Here is a 17,872-nt window from a genome sequence, read left to right as displayed (position 1 = left end):
CGTTTAGGGCCCGCTCAAAAAGGCCTGCCTTTTTTACACTGAAAAAAGGTAAAAAGTCAAACATTCGAACAGCCTTGGACGTGCACCTTGACCCCATGGTCAAGGCACATCGTCAACAAGGCTGTCCCCATAACAATACACATGCGCCTCAACCCCGAGGGGGAAGCGCATGGTCATTCAAACGCATGCATCATGCCCCCCGAAGGGCCACAATGCATGGTCATACAATTGGGACCACTCCTCTTAATAGGAGTGAGACCCCTTAATCCACCGGCAGGGCATTACTCCTGCCAGGTCCGATTTGCATGCAGGTCTTTAAGCGTTTAGGGCCCGCTCAAAAAGGCCTGCCTTTTTTACACTGAAAAAAGGTAAAAAGTCAAACATTCGAACAGCCTTGGACGTGCACCTTGACCCCATGGTCAAGGCACATCGTCAACAAGGCTGTCCCCATAACAATACACATGCGCCTCAACCCCGAGGGGGAAGCGCATGGTCATTCAAACGCATGCATCATGCCCCCCGAAGGGCCACAATACATGGTCATACAATTGGGACCACTCCTCTTAATAGGAGTGAGACCCCGTAATCCACCGGCAGGGCATTACTCCTGCCAGGTCCGATTTGCATGCAGTTCTGGTTTAGGGCCGCAGTCAGGGCCTGCCTTTTTTACGTGTGAAAAAAGGTAAAAAGTCCAAACATTTGAACAGCCTCGGACGTGCACCTTGACCCCATGGCCAAGGCACAACGTCAACAAGGCTGTCCCCATAACAATACACATGCGCCTCAACCCCGAGGGGGAAGCACATGGTCATTCAAACGCACGCATCATGCCCCCGAGGGGCCACAATGCATGGTCATTCACTTGGGACCACTCCTCTTAATAGGAGTAAGACCCCTTAATCCACCAGCAGGGCATTACTCCTGCCAGGTCCGATTTGCATGCAGTTCTGCGTTTAGGGCCCGCACGAAAAAGGCCAGCCTTTTTTACACTGAAAAAAGGTAAAAAGTCAAACATTTGAACAGCCTTGGACGTGCACCTTGACCCCATGGTCAAGGCACAACGTCAACAAGGCTGTCCCCATAACAATACACATGCGCCTCAACCCCGAGGGGGAAGCGCATGGTCATTCAAACGCATGCATCATGCCCCCCAAAGGGCCACAATGCATGGTCATACAGGTGGGACCACTCCTCTTAATAGGAGTGAGACCCCTTAATCCACCGGCAGGGAATTACTCCTGCCAGGTCAGATTTGCATGCAGTTTTATGCTTCGGCGTTTAGGGCCCGCACGAAAAAGGCCAGCCTTTTTTACACTGAAAAAAGGTAAAAAGTCAAACATTTGAACAGCCTTGGACGTGCACCTTGACCCCATGGTCAAGGCACGTCAACAAGGCTGTCCCCATAACAATACACATGCGCCTCAACCCCGAGGGGGAAGCGCATGGTCATTCAAACGCATGCATCATGCCCCCCAAAGGGCCACAATGCATGGTCATACAGGTGGGACCACTCCTCTTAATAGGAGTGAGACCCCTTAATCCACCGGCAGGGAATTACTCCTGCCAGGTCAGATTTGCATGCAGTTTTATGCTTCGCCACAGGGCGGCACACTGCGAAAAATCTAACCAATGAGTACCAAACTCGTCTGTTAAGTGAACAAGGCACCTCCTAGCTTTAATGGTGAGCACCAGCCACGGGTTATGTCTTACATGGTAGAAACCGCATAACCCGCAAGGAACCAACAGTCTGTCTGCCACCCAAACCATCGTGGCCTGTGTATGTATGTATGTATGTATGTATGTATGTGTATGTATATATGTGTATATATATATATATATATATATATATATATATATATATATATATATATATATATATATATATATATATATATACATACATACATACATATATATATATATTGTTGTGGATATGAGGACTGTATATTTTTTGATTGTGTGCTGTACTATTGTGATTATTGTTTATTCTGTGCCTCCTGCCTCCGGAGCTGTGTAAAGACCAAAAGGGCGTCCCATAGTCCACAAGCATACACGTCAGCCAAGTAATAGAATATACCTGTTGATAGTTATCTCTTATTCTGTGTTTTAGGATAAGGCTGTGTCTCCCATTAATTGAAAGTACTCCATTGCACCAGTGAAAGAGAATAGATCCCCTTTCCTTCCCATCCCCAAAATCTCCATCCCATATTACATCCCCTCTCGTCACCGCTGAGCCCTCGATTGCCCATATTACCTCCGATCCAATTGCCGCCATTGGCCACGAGGCAGGGTTGGGGAAGAAAGGCGTGTCTCCACCTCGTCATAGAGGGGGAGGAGTGAACCAGCCCCGCTCGACCAACCATGAGCCAGGGGTTTGGCTACAGAGGGCGGAGGAAGAGCGGTCGGGGAGGTTCGCAAAGGTTGAGGGGCGGGGGCCTATATAACCCAAGGCAGGGGTGTGGCCAAAGGAGATGAGTTTTTACCGGCAGACACAAGGGAGCCCAAGCCGTGGAGAGGAGTCAGAGAGATTCGCTTTTACAAGAGACTGGAAGAGTTGAGCTTCTACCAGAGACAAGACGGTTGAGCTTTTACAGAGAAGAGAGAACCCGTCACACCAAGGCTCCACCAAGCTCCGTGTTGGCTCCACCGAGCGTTCCCCTCCACCAAGCTCCGTGTTGGCTCCACCAAGCTCCGTGTTGGCTCCACCAAGCGTTCACCTCCAGCCATCCACCTTCTGCCATTCCTGGCATTCCCCGCGTGAGTCAGTGTTCTGTTTGTTCTGTCCTGGGTTAATTAAGACTGTTAGATAAGCTAGTATTTTCCCTGTGTCACCTGCGTCTTATGTGCTTGTAAATAAACGTGACTACTTTCTTTTTGCTTATGTGTGTAAATAGTAAATAAATTTAGTAGTATTTCCAACCTTTTTGTCTTCGTTTTCCTCTTTGCATTGCGTCGTTTTCGTCTTTTCCCTCATTGAGCAGCTGGGGTGCGATACGGCCAAAGTCTGGGTGAATCGGGTGAGTTTTGTTAGATCGCGGTTTTAAACCACCGCTCGGTCTATAACATCCTAACCGCGATCTATAACAATATATACATATATACTGTATATATATATATATATATACAGCCTCTGGCTGCATCACCCTCTGGGGGGCATGGCTTTGCCGCTGATGCAGTGCCCCCGTGCCATCTATCGGGTACTCATTTTGCTAAACTCGGAGGGATGACAGGCTGGAAAATAGAGAGCAGGAGGATATTGAAGAGGAGGGAAGAAGATCTTTCTATACCCACACAACGCATTTTCCCCATTTCCCTTTGCACAATGGGTGGAGCCTTTCTGGGTGCACATATTAATGGTGTAACTAACTCGAGGTATTAATTAATTAATTATCAGAGGAAATACTCAATAACTTTTCGGATAAAATCCACACCTGTATTTACAGCCAGGTCGACCACCAAGTAAGCCTGGTGTTGCATCAACGGTTAAGGTGTGTAAGAGCGAGTTGTCCCCCGCCAGTGGTGTGTCATGCTGTTTTTTGTTTGTTGTACAATTCTATACCTCTGGGACAATCACCCCGAAATTCGCTGTCACAGTACCACATCATAGCAACACATGCTAGATCAATGTTACAACAAAAAAAACAAGAATGAACGCACTGTGGTCACAACCTGCAACAAAATGCGGTAACGGGAAGTTTGGGAAACACACATTTAATGCGCTATTAAATAATTAACTTGACACCTCTCATCTACTCAACCTCTGCCACGGTTATATCAGAACGAGCCGATTCGTCACACGGTCAGGGATTGCTTCACCCCAATGCGAGACCATTCAAAAATTACGTAACGCTGTTTTTTTTAGTGATTTGCGTAACGTAACGCTTGATTACATATAGATTGTGTTCTGACATACCATTCATTCTGACAGGTTTGATTAAAGTAAACCTACCTATTATTTGACATATGACGAGATTTTTCGGGATCCCTCATCGTTAACTTGACCAAAACAAAAGCAATAGATATCTGACGCAACAAACCAGGCATTGTATTAATCAGCAGAGGCCTACAGGCTTAATGTGCTAGGCCCACCAGAAAATCAAGATGGCGGTCATATAATTTGGCTTGGTGCTATGGTGGGTGGAGCCAAGTGACAGATGTGGGTGTGGTCCGGCAGCTGTCCGACCAATGGGTGCACATTTAAAAAATCGACCCCCAACAAGAACCCGGTCTCTTGTAGACCTGTGACATGTGGTACCAGTAGGTAAAGTACAACAACAACAACAACAACAACAACAACAACAACAACAACAACAACAACAACAACAACAACAACAGGCATTTTAAGGCCATTTTCCCTTTACCAGAACGTAGTGATTTACTCAAAAGTGTGTGATTGTGATTTACTCAACATTATGCACAACAATTTACAAAAATCACTGAAAAGTGATTTAATTGTTGGGAATCGAATTGATTTAATTGTTGGGAATCATTTAAGTACTCTACATGTATTTATATGAAATAAGGCCATTTGGACCATCATTGCCATGTTGCACTCCCAGGTGAATTTATACTCCAGCTTTAATCATCAGTGTTCTTGATGCTTTACCAAAGTCTAACTTGTGTATAAATGTTGTTGTTGTTGTTTCGTGAGCAGCCTGCTGCATTATTCCTGGAAGTGCAGTTGTGCCGCTGATGCAGTGCCCCCATTACCAGAAGTATGGTACTCATTGGAAGGATGACAAGATGAGTCAACCCATCTAGTGTTAATTCAATGGCTGAGAGGACCTCGAACTCATGACGGAGATGTCAAGCCAGCAACATTAATCGTAAAGCGAACACACGGATAAACTAGAACGGGCACTCGGTAGAGCGCATACCTTCGCCGCAGCTACTTTTGTTGCCAAAATAAAAGACTACAAGATCTGTGTAGCAAAGCATTTTGGCATTAGTTTCATACAAATTGGACACAAATTGACCGCGCTATGGTAAAAAGACGATTTTGACCTTTTCATGACCTTGACCTTGACATTTGACCCGATCGATTCCAAAATCTAATCAAATGGTTCCCGGATAATAACCTATCATCCCACCAAATTTCATGCGAATCGGTTGAATACTTTTTGAGTTATGCGAATAACATACACACACACACACAGACATACAAATAAATACACAGCGATCAAAACATAACCTTCCGCTTTTGCGAAGGTAACAAGAGCTATGCACTCTCTGCAAGTACACTTTGTGACTTTGGGGTAAATCCCAAGAGCTTTGTTTTCACAGAGCAGCTGCGCTTGTGACGTCGGCAGTTCCATTTACCATATTTGTGAAATCACAAAGGACCATCCAGGCTGCCTCGCGCATTCCAAACAATCTATTTCCAGTTGGATTTTCCATCACGAGTCTCCCTGCGTCACGCTCGTCTCCGCCCACCAGGTATAATCCAACCAATCAGCGTCCATCATGAGATGAAGCAGAAATGTGAAGGCAGGTGTCGCTCGTTGCCGACGGATGTCGGGTTCAAGTTCCAAGGTGGCAAGTCTGACGTCTGACAACTACACAGTAAATTGTACAAGATTACTTTATTGAGCCTCGACATCTGGGTCAAACAACACCTAATTCGATGATGTACCTAAAGAATATGTTTAATAAGGGAGCATATACTTATAATATACACAATTATGACCGAATTTTCCCTCCTCCCCCATGTGCTCAAAATGTCCTTCCATATCTCCAATATTCCTCTATTCCCACATTACCCTTCCTTTTCTCTCTTTCTCATGAATTTTCAATTTATCCTCAACCCACCATACATGTAGTATGCACAGTAAAAAAAAAAGGTACTGTACCGGTACATGGATTGAAAAATGAAAAAGGAATCCATCATGCACAACAAGATGTTTCTTTAGCAAACCATGATCTGTATATAGATTGCCCCCTTTAACCATGATCTGTATAGATTGCCCACTTTAACCATGATCTGTATATAGATTGCCCACTTTAACCATGATCTGTATAGATTGCCCACTTTAACACTGATCTGTATAGATTGCCCACTTTAACCATGATCTGTATAGATTGCCCACTTTAACCATGATCTGTATAGATTGCCCACTTTAACCATGATCTGTATATAGATTGCCCACTTTAACCATGATCTGTATAGATTGCCCACTTTAACCATGATCTGTATAGATTGCCCACTTTAACCATGATCTGTATAGATTGCCCACTTTAACCATGATCTGTATAGATTGCCCACTTTAACCATGATCTGTATATAGATTGCCCACTTTAACCATGATCTGTATATATTTCAGCAGGGTATACCCTCAGGAAGAATTTCTTCCTCCCCATGGATGCAAGCCATGTCGGTGCTCTTGTCGTTTTAAATGCTGAACATCAATCAAGGAAGCAACACACCATTTTTGTGTTTGGTTGGACCTGGCTGGGATTTGAACAGGCAACCTCCCAGACTGGGAGCGAACGCTTTCATCACTACAAGCCTGAGTCTGCAAAAAAAACAACCTTTAAGTTCTTCCAAGCACCTTCAGCATCATCAACAGGGTTGAGAAGGGCAAAATGATTAATAATTTCTATCTTGTATTTGTGGAGAACTAGAGGATTTTTCAGTGCAGCGGTGTTGAAGGAATTACTCCGTGGTGCATCTTGACTTGATTTATGATGAAGAAAAAAGGGGGGGGGGGGGGGAGGAAACCCCGAACCGTTCAGGCCTGTTTATGTATGCACAGACTCAAAAGAGCAGATCCCAGTGCTGTGAGCAATGACACCATGGGATTAATCTTCTTCAAAATTTATTTCCCAAACCAAAACACAAATTTACAAACATACGAATGTGTTGCCAACTCCAATCCACAGCATCCTTTTGAAAGAGACTTTGGCAAACATATGGGTAAAAACATCGTTTTGAGATTGCAATAGAAACCATCAGATTTGCAAGTGAATGCAAAAGACAACAGTGGAAGCACAAATTTTATTGCATCTATGAAAAATAACAATGGATCTGGCTTTTGGCGTCAAAAATATTACTTTTAAAAACATCCATTCACAAATCTGCCTATGACATTAATTGGATATCAGAAGTTGTACATTCTCACATTGGGGGAAGAGTGAAGAAACCTTAAATGGCCGATTATGCTCTCAATTCGGCAGGTTCATTTTAGAAAAATAAAATGGCATTTTGATTGCAAGACGATAGTCGTGGTAGAAAAATTTACCTGTGATTGGCACCAAATGAAACGATGAGGTATTAAAGGTTCACCATTCACAACAGGTCTATACCTGCAAACAGCGCTTTTGATGTCCGCCGGCGAAGGAAAGCAGTCTGCTTAAGCAGTCGGTGGATCTGGACTCGCGCTTCATTGCCAATGGGGGGAACATCTGCTTGTGCACACACCACTCCAAATGACATCCGGAAAGGATGAATCCGCACGCCTCGTGCTCAGCACCTTTTGCAGGTAGAAACCCTTATCGTCAAATGGGTGGAATTGTGCCTCAAAAGATACAAATGCAAACATCCTCTGAAACAACCCAAAGACCCCAAAACAAAAGCACTGTGATATTTAACCCGAGCTAGTGACCCACCGGTGAGAAACCGCTCTTCGGAGCAAATCATAACTACACCACCGCCGACTAACACCAAAAAAAACCGGAAAACTAAAGAATCAAATATTTTACACCAACCATATTGCACCTGTTCAACGTGAAGATAACGAGGAAGCCATTTTTATTTTTACATTGTAACACCATCGGTGCGTGTACACATGCACTTCACAAAGCCGGAATGGATCAAAGAATGTCGCAAGAAGTTTGGCCCTGGTCACGTTCAAAAATATATTGCGAAAGCATTTCCCTGCACCTGTTTAAGAGCAGATAAGGAACCGCTCGTCAAGCAGACTTAGTACTGCGGGAGAGTTTTTGGAAATCCTCCATGCATCGCCATATGAAAGACGGTTACCGTATGTTTCGCTAAATATAACGTATGGCTCCTGCTAAAGTCTCGAGTTTTGTTATTATTACATTTTGTTTTGAAAGTTTAACAAACTATCGGCGAGCCCTTTAGTGGAGAATGAAAATCAACTCTGTGGTCTCTAAACCGCTGCCAATCATTATTACCGCTTCTTCGGATTCGATCAGGATTTGAGGAACAGTGGAATGTTACACGTACACAAAAATAGTGGAATCATTGATCACCCACTCCCCCCCACACCTTTCTCAATCCAACCTACATATTATACAGGTGGCTCCTTTTCAAAAGTGCCCACCGGTGTGCATTATAAAACCAAATGCGATTTAGACGTGCGATATAATGCCACAGCAGAGTCTCATTAATAGGATGTCTCAGACGAATCCAAAGTAATAGCAAAAATAATTATTAATATATTTTGCTGTAACTTTACCAAAAATAATCTCCAAGACTCCTCTTAACAAGACTCTTCCGTATAAATCACAATTCTTCTCCTGCACTTACAAAAACTTTCAAGGAAAATTAAATAAAACACTCGCATATGGTGCTGCCTGTGGAGTACCTTTTCACTCCCCGAGAGCAAAGCAGTAGTTTGGCAAAGTAGAAAAGCAACATAATTTACAGCAGATATTACAAATCTGCAAATAGCCTATAATCTAATTTCATTTCACGTATTTAAAGTCTCTTCCCTTCACCAGTCCTGCGTTAGTCTTGCAAGTCACATTATCAGGAAGTGGAAAGAGATAGGGGGCTAAAGAGTTTGTAAACACAGTATTGCAATTACAATTTGGCCTTGTCACGTGGCTGTTATAGTAGGGACAATGACATGGTAACTACAAGTGTCTATGTCAAATGCCTCGATTAGAAGTTACAGTTTTGTTCATAATACTGTGTTAACGTCATTGCTTGGCATTTTATTTCAATGGAGCAACCCCCCCACACCCAAGAAAAACATAGCAAGAAAGGTGTATGCAAGAGAGGTACGCGAATGAGTTGCCAGAAGGTCCTTCTATCCTCATCTCCAGTTTAGCTGGGAAACGAAGGGCCGTTGAGATGCTTATTCGCGGAAGATGAGTGAGGTTGCTGTGTGACGGGAACATCTGTGGGAAGCACAAAAATAAAAATAAGAGTGGAAGTAGCAGCAACACTGAAGAAGAAACGAGGGCGGAAGGGAAGGGGAAGCTGGAAAAAAGTATTGCTTCAATTTGCCTATCGAACGCAGAACTAACTAGAGCGAAGTCGATGGTGCACCATCACAAATCTCTACACTTCCCACCTAAAGTTGAAAGATGGCAAAAAGTTCCACCAAAATTGACCCAATATAAAATTTTGAGTTTATACATATTATATATATATATATATATTGTTGCGGAAGCAGAGTACGGCGCTCGCCTTAGCGGGGGGGGGGGGGGGGGGTTAATCCCCCTTCTATTTGCACTGGCTGTCTCTTGTTTGCACGGAAAGTTTGCACTGTTTCAACAGTTGAAATAATTATTGTTTCCAACAGTTGAAATTTAATGGAATTCGAATTCGAATAAAATCTCAACTAAAAAAAAAAACTGTTTATTCGTTCTTGGTGCGAAAAAATGGCGCGCATTTTGTCATTATGTGCGACTTTACGTCACTCCTACTGACGTGAAAACATTCGTTTTCCTTAAAAATATATATTTAAAATAAATACAATAGTACATAAATTAACAATAAAAGAAGCTAAAAAACAATTTAAAATACAATAAAAAGCACATTAAAAAAATATAAATATGTACGTACAGTATACTGTACGTACGTGCAACCGCGGGATCGGAAAGGGGCAATAGCGCCGCCACAAACTACACCATGGAATTGCAGCTGGCCCGGTTTTTTAAACCATTGATATTAAAATACAAAGTAGCCTATAACCACCAGGATTTTATGCTGATTCCGAATCTGTGTCTAAAACTTTTCTCCGATGTGTAGTTCTTGAGTTATAAGCGGACATCCAGACAGACAGACACACACACACACTCCTCCTTTATATTGTTACAGACGTGGCTTGGATGTTATTTACCGAGCGGTTTTATGGTATGACCACGTCTGCACAAGTTACCCGATTGTGCCCGAACGTTGACTAGTCGCGCGATGCTGGCTCAATAAGAAAAAGAAGACACCCGGCTGGATTACAATAACACAATACGACACCAATGTTTCAATTCTCAAGACCTCCGGAGGAGATTATATTCGTACGGAAAGGTCAGATTACAGGGGCTAGAGGTATAATCACAGAAAGACAGGCACTTAGACACACTCTTATATTAACCCCGGACAGACGACAGACAAACGGGACAACGGCTGACTCACACGGGGGTTGATGACAGGAAAGCGGGTATCGATGGCTCCAGGTCCTCCTGGGCTCGGGGCAGGGTACAGTACGGTCCGGTCCGGTCCAAAGATGCGGGGAGGTATCGTCGCGCTGGGGGTGGCGGTGGCTTCTCTCTCCAAGCTGAGGCGCATCTCACGTCACATCCGGCGCGGGGCCGCGTATATCCGGCGGGGAGTGACACGCCCTCGGCTCGTTAGCGCCGCCCCAGATGGAATCGGCACGTTGCTTCTCATTGGGTGCGTGGGGGGGTTACTGGCTCCGCCCCTGACGAGGAGCTGACAGCCAGCCCCTTCGGGGTAACGCCGTGGAGCGCATGGTCATGGCGGGTAACCGAGCCGGTGTGAGGACGCACACTCCCCGCCCCTCTGTTGTTGTAGTCGTAGTTGTAGTTGTAATTGTTGTTGTAGTTGTTGTTATTGTTGTTGTTTGGGGAAGAAGATGGGAGGAGGTATGGGAAAGGTCCTAAACTCACTACTGATGCCATATAATCACATTCTGGTGCAACGAAGAGTCATAATTAATGGAAACGAGGCCTTAACTGACATAGATTAAGAATAACTAGGAAGATGTCCGAAAGTTGTCTACATGTGGTGCGGTGGACCTGGGCACGACATTTAATGGGGGAATAAGGGGAAGGTCGGCTCTACTGATTGTTGTTTACATGCAATGGGACTAGGGAATGGGGGATTGGGGAAAGTTGGGGAGTATTGGAGAAAATAGGGGAATATTTACAAGCGGATATGGAGGCCAAATTCCATATTCGCAACATTGCACCCTTCTCTACCCTCGGGGCGTCCCGACCCGATAAATTTTTACCTACTTTAGTGTGGCACGCAATGTAGTTCCCTCTACTATTAACTCTACCCTGAGTGCGACAGTTTTACAGATATTCACAAATGAGTAAATATGTCCCCCTGCGACGTTGCACCCTTCTCCTCACAGAAACACACCCACAGGATAACCGAATCCGGAAAGAATCCTCAAACTAAACATACAGCCGGTAGGGAGCATTATTTACAAGATTACGCTGATATCTACACTACGATCCAGGACCTGTTTTTGGAGGAACACATAGAGAGAGCGCGCTTGCCAGCATCGATACACCAACCCACGAGTGCTCTGTGGCCGACGGCCTTTAATAACGTGCAGAGCACCCTTCCCGAGCATCAAAAGCACCACCCCACCACCAATCGGTGCAGTCACCATTGTTCATTGGAATAAAAATAAATTCGACAACCCCTAACCCTGCAGGTGTCTCTTGCTCTTCTTGTGGTGCACTTGGTGTTAACTAAAAGTGGTTCACCTGTATGGCATAGGTGCCACGTTGACCCATAGGTCCATCCCCGGGTGGTGCTTGGCCGCAAACGAACTGCGGTCCATTGTGGGTGGCCACAAACATTGCGGTCCATATGGTGTATCGATCCCGGCAGCAAACAGCGAAAGTGCAGGCCCACAACTGCGCAGCCAGCACCTCTCTTTCCTCTCTCTCTCTCTACCCCAAAGCCAGATCCTCGGAGGTGGGAGACAAAAGAAGCAGACAAGTGAGTAAGGTGGTAAGGGCGCAAAAGTGCACGCAATGTAAGGTGATGCACACTGGGGGCACATGGGAACCAGGTGAGACAGGTACGTTCCTATCGTACGCCCCCCCCCCCCACCAGGTAACCTACATGGCCCCTCCCTTACCCCTTACTGTATCCACACAACACAACACTACCCATAAACATCTACTTTACAAATCAACAAACATCCCTACTGTCTTCCCCGTTCCTCCCATAAACCAAATTCGTCTTCTCTCCCTCCTAACCAATCAAATTTGCCATCTTCAACTTTCATCAAAATTTGCCATCTCCAACTCAACATCATAATTTGCCATCACCAATTCATCATCAGTCCCTCCTAAGGAGGGAGAGATGGAATCACCCCAATGTCTCATCCACGTCGTGATGCGTCTCACAAATCCACAGCAATCTCATTTCCTGCTACAAACAAAGAAAACACAGGTGTGGAGTCATCATCATCACCACAGGTAAGTGGCTGCGTATGGTGCGACAGGTTCTTCAATCCTAACTATTTCCTAAATGACTAACAACTTTACACTACCCGGGGTCTTTCTCCGGCCAAACCATTGGCCCTCTTACACTACGGGTTCTAAAAACCAATTCCCATTGGCCAAACTGTGGTGCTTTTCAATTTGGGGTCTCACTCCCCCGATTCATCTCCCGGTGCCCTCGCACAATTTCTGGGCTGTGGCGTGTACCTCTCCCAGTGGGTCTACCCACCTGCACACCTCCACCACTGCAGTTGCCACCTGAGCTTACCTAGCTCCTCACCCTAACCTAACTAACTGGGGCAGGCCCTCTGGCGCTCTCCCCACTCGGTGCCCTCTCTGGCACTGGGCTACCCGATCCACACCCGGGATCCTCAGGCACCCACTCACAACTACCGGCTCCCAGAGCCCACCTGCGGCCTCACCTGGCCGACATCCTCACAGTGGTGGAGTGCCCAACCAACTACACACACTAACAGGCTACACGCCCAGCCATTTCCACAACACTAATGCACCCATTCACAACACCATTCTGCAACCGCACCACAAGTGCCAATATCCAACCACAATTTACCTGTACCCTCTACCTAACACTTACACTACCCGCCCCGGGTATCCGTGATGGGGGTCCACTCTTCCCCCATTCACACCTTCACACCATGCACACCACTCCGTACCACTTACTCCAACTCTCTCCACACACCTGTATTTGCACACCTGTGCTCTCACACCTGGTGCCACCTGCACCCTTCTCTCCCCAAGCGCATTCGCGCTGCTCCACAACACTCACTACTCACACACTGTTCCACACACCTGTCCAGTTGCACACCTGTGCAATCACACCTGGTGCCACCTGCACCCTTCTCTCCCCAAGCGCATTCGCGCTGATCCACAACACTCACTACTCATCCACTGCTCCACGCACCTGTCCAGTTCTCACACAGCATCATCTGAACTACCTGTTACCCTGCTAACTTAGTGCTCCCCGTCTTCCCTTTAAACTAAGCACATACCACGTCATTATCATCCACACTAAACTACCTGCGTCCCCACTACAGGTATCAGTCACTAACTAAACTTAACGTTACCTAAGGTCATCTTCTCTAGATCCCTACACACAATATCCTAACCCACCCGGGCTAGTTTTCACTGCCATACACCCCATAAGCTATTGCTCCTTTGCCCCCCCTGGGAAGGGTGGCAGGGATGCCATCCCACCACATCGGGGGTCTCTCACTACCAATTTTGCACATCAAATTTCAACAAATTAAAAATTTGCCAATCACTGCCCATCATCTGCCAATCACTACTGCCAATCCCTTGCCAATCATCAAATTTTGTTTTTCTCTAATTTTGGGTCCAAAACACTAACCTCATCACCCAGTCGACTCACTAATACCTCTCGGTGCGCCAATCCCTGTCCAAAGCCCGGCTTCGTAAAGCCAAGCAATGGATGCTGGTTGTTTTGTGCCAGCGGCTGAATGCGTCCGGCACTCGGTGCAGGGACGGGGGCTTACCCGGGCCGAGATCCCACGCATCACCTCGGCGCGGAGCCATCCAATGTCCCGATCTCGACCTGCCGGCACGTCTCAACAAAACGTGGTCGCCATAACGACCCTTCCTATCGGGCTGCCCGCTCCCCCTAGTGGAGCACGGACGCGGCCGTTCAAAGCGAGGCCCAGCACGCACCGAGGGCCCGATTCGGCTATAAGTCGTTCTCAACTCTACCCCATCTAACGTCGATGCTTCACCTGGACGCTTACACCCCGCAGCCCGTTCCTTGCTCATACATGCAGCTGTTCCCATTCTCCTTGTACCGTTCCTTACACACCCAGGTACACCCATTCCACTCACAGCCTTGGTCACACACCTGACCACCGAACACTTTGGCACACATTCGTTGGTCGCACACCTCACCAATACACCGCTTCGCACCCCCTCCTCGGTCACCTCCTCAGTGACAATCACAGGTGTGCCCTCATTCGCACACCCAACCACGTGCCTCACCACCAATTCCAGCGTGCATTCCCACTCACGCTCCACCACTCCAGGTGTGCATCCTTCCATCCCAGGTGTACATCCTCGCTCACCTGTCACAACCAACTCACGCTCCATGTCACTCTCACTACTTTCACCTCCATTCCTGACAGCGCACTCACCCTTACTCTTGACAGCGCACTCTTTCCTCATGCACCCGTCCGTCACACACCTTTCTCGCGCACACTCTCCCGTTACACCCTCTGTAACACTCACCACAGGTGGACACTCTTCCTTACTTCTGACAGCGCACTCTTTCCTCATGCACCTGTCGGTCACACCCCTTTCTCGCGCACACTCTCCCGCCACACCCTCTGCAACACTCACCACAGGTGGACACTCTTCCTTACTTCTGACAGCGCACCCTTTCCTCATGCACCTGTCCGTCACACACCTTTCTCGCGCACACTCCTGCGCACACTCTCCCGTCACACCCTCTGTAACACTCACCACACCGCGCTTCCACGTGCTTCCTCGCACACGCGCTACGACCGACTCACTCTCGCCAGCACCCACTCCTTGGCACGCACTTTTTCCTCACACACCCCAGAGTCGGACTTTCTCGCACACCTCCTCTTTCGCACACCAGACCTGTCGCACACTTCACCAACGGCCTCTCACGAACACCCGGGTCCATCTCGACCCCCAAGCTTCTTAAATCCCCTGGCGCATCATACGCACGACCATATTGGTCACCACTTACACCGGGTCCTCTTCCTCTTCGCTTCTCCTCCATCACCTGCGAATCCCTCATCCGGTTAATGAGCACATCATCACGATCCAAACACAGACTTTGGACCAATTCTTTTATCTCCTCTTTTATCTCTTTCTTATCCCCTCTCCGTCGCTTCTTAATTTCGCTCATCCCTTCTTCCACTTCTTCTAATTTGTGCTTCACCTCTTTTATTCCCCGGTACGTCTCCTCAAGCTCATCCTCTAAGGCTACCTTGACCGTTTCCAGGTGCGTCCTCACCTGCCGGTCCTTCGTCTCCATTACCTCTATCACCTCGTCCAACCTCGTTGTCAGTCCCTCACGTACCGTCTGACACTGCCTCTTTGTCGCTATCAAGTCGTTTTTTATGTCGTTTTGTGTCGCTTTTAACCCTCCTAATACCGCAGTGTTCCTTTGAACCTGCTCCACTAACTCCGTCTGTCCCACCGTCAACTGCTCCACCTCCTGCGTCAGGACCTCTATGCCCCCTTGTAACTTTACAGTCCCCTTTCTCACCTCTTTCTCCATGTGCTCCTTACAGTGCCTCACCTCCTCGCGCACTCCTCCGACCTCCTCACTCACTCCTCTTCTGATCTCCTCTCCCATCACTTGCATCTCCTGCCCAGATGCCACCCTCATCTGCTCCATTTCCTCCCTGTGAGCATCCAGTTTGGTTTCTACCCACATTCTGACCCCCTCTATCTGCTGCTCCATTTGTTTAACTTCCCTTTCCGCTTGGTCCCTCATGTCCCTCAATTTGCCTTCCATACTGTTTTCTAACCCCTCTAACCCATTTTTCACTCCCTCTATCTGATTCTCCTGGGCAGCCATTCTATTTTCTACCCCCATTAACCCATTTTTCACTTCTTTTATCCCGTTGTCTAACCCCTCAAAATTATTGTCTAACTTCCCAAATTTCTTGTCTAACCCCTCACTGATACCCCTCGCTTCGTCCCTCATTACCCCCATTTGGTTTCCCAAGTCATTCCTCAGGTCTTCACTTGTCTGGACCATGAGCGCCTTTATTTGTTCCATAAATAGGCCCCAATCCATCGGCGGCGCTGCTACGGTCGCGGGCGCGGTGACCAGCGAGGCGCCATTTTGTGCGTTTGCTACCCCCGCTGTTTCGCTCTCCTCACGTGTCTCAATTTGGTCCTGGACCGACCCTGCTTCACTCTCCCCTACCGGACCCCAGCCGTCTTGATCCGCCATAGCGCGACTTTCAAAATTCGGGTTTTGTAAAACAAAACGAATTTCGGCCGCTCCAAATTTTGACCAATTTTTTTTTTTTTTTTTTTCCCTATTCGTTTTTTTTCTTCAAAATTTGGTCGGGCCTCGAATCTCACTCCCAGACACCAATTGTTACAGACGTGGCTTGGATGTTATTTACCGAGCGGTTTTATGGTATGACCACGTCTGCACAAGTTACCCGATTGTGCCCGAACGTTGACTAGTCGCGCGATGCTGGCTCAATAAGAAAAAGAAGACACCCGGCTGGATTACAATAACACAATACGACACCAATGTTTCAATTCTCAAGACCTCCGGAGGAGATTATATTCGTACGGAAAGGTCAGATTACAGGGGCTAGAGGTATAATCACAGAAAGACAGGCACTTAGACACACTCTTATATTAACCCCGGACAGACGACAGACAAACGGGACAACGGCTGACTCACACGGGGGTTGATGACAGGAAAGCGGGTATCGATGGCTCCAGGTCCTCCTGGGCTCGGGGCAGGGTACAGTACGGTCCGGTCCGGTCCAAAGATGCGGGGAGGTATCGTCGCGCTGGGGGTGGCGGTGGCTTCTCTCTCCAAGCTGAGGCGCATCTCACGTCACATCCGGCGCGGGGCCGCGTATATCCGGCGGGGAGTGACACGCCCTCGGCTCGTTAGCGCCGCCCCAGATGGAATCGGCACGTTGCTTCTCATTGGGTGCGTGGGGGGGTTACTGGCTCCGCCCCTGACGAGGAGCTGACAGCCAGCCCCTTCGGGGTAACGCCGTGGAGCGCATGGTCATGGCGGGTAACCGAGCCGGTGTGAGGACGCACACTCCCCGCCCCTCTGTTGTTGTAGTCGTAGTTGTAGTTGTAATTGTTGTTGTAGTTGTTGTTATTGTTGTTGTTTGGGGAAGAAGATGGGAGGAGGTATGGGAAAGGTCCTAAACTCACTACTGATGCCATATAATCACATTCTGGTGCAACGAAGAGTCATAATTAATGGAAACGAGGCCTTAACTGACATAGATTAAGAATAACTAGGAAGATGTCCGAAAGTTGTCTACGTGTGGTGCGGTGGACCTGGGCACGACATTTAATGGGGGAATAAGGGGAAGGTCGGCTCTACTGATTGTTTACATGCAATGGGACTAGGGAATGGGGGATTGGGGAAAGTTGGGGAGTATTGGAGAAAATAGGGGAATATTTACAAGCGGATATGGAGGCCAAATTCCATATTCGCAACAATATATAGAGATATACTAGCTTGGTGAGGCGAGCTACGCTCACCTCACCAAGCGTCGATACTGAGGAACGGGCTTATTTTAGCTGAGGCTAATGATTGTACCTGAGTTGCTGTGTTGTCATGATTTTCATCAATCATAATACAAACAATTACTTTGCACAAATGTATTTGTTGTGTTTGTGATATTACATTTTTATAGGCAATTTAGGTTGAATGTTTTTTTTTTTCAAGAAAGAACCCCTCAGCACATACATAGGGGAGAGG

The 17,872-nt window shown here is 47.1% G+C and overlaps 1 protein-coding gene across 2 annotated transcripts in view; it reads right to left on the bottom strand.

The window, feature by feature from the left end:
• Positions 1-6,798: 6,798 nt before the first annotated feature.
• Positions 6,799-17,872, bottom strand: part of LOC137413240 (dnaJ homolog subfamily C member 5-like) — a 33,839-nt gene continuing 22,765 nt past the window's right edge. For both annotated transcript variants that reach the window (XM_078777899.1, XM_078777901.1), the window contains exon 6: positions 6,799-9,087. In XM_078777899.1, coding sequence (XP_078634025.1) covers positions 9,014-9,087 — 74 coding nt within the window. In that variant the 3' untranslated portion in view covers positions 6,799-9,013. The remainder of the gene's footprint in view (positions 9,088-17,872) is intronic.

Source organism: Myxine glutinosa, chromosome 5, assembly GCF_964187855.1.
Source record: "Myxine glutinosa chromosome 5, kmMyxGlut1.1, whole genome shotgun sequence".
NCBI classification, from domain to species: Eukaryota; Metazoa; Chordata; class Myxini; order Myxiniformes; family Myxinidae; genus Myxine; species Myxine glutinosa.
This window is presented reverse-complemented; position numbering and strand designations above follow the sequence as displayed.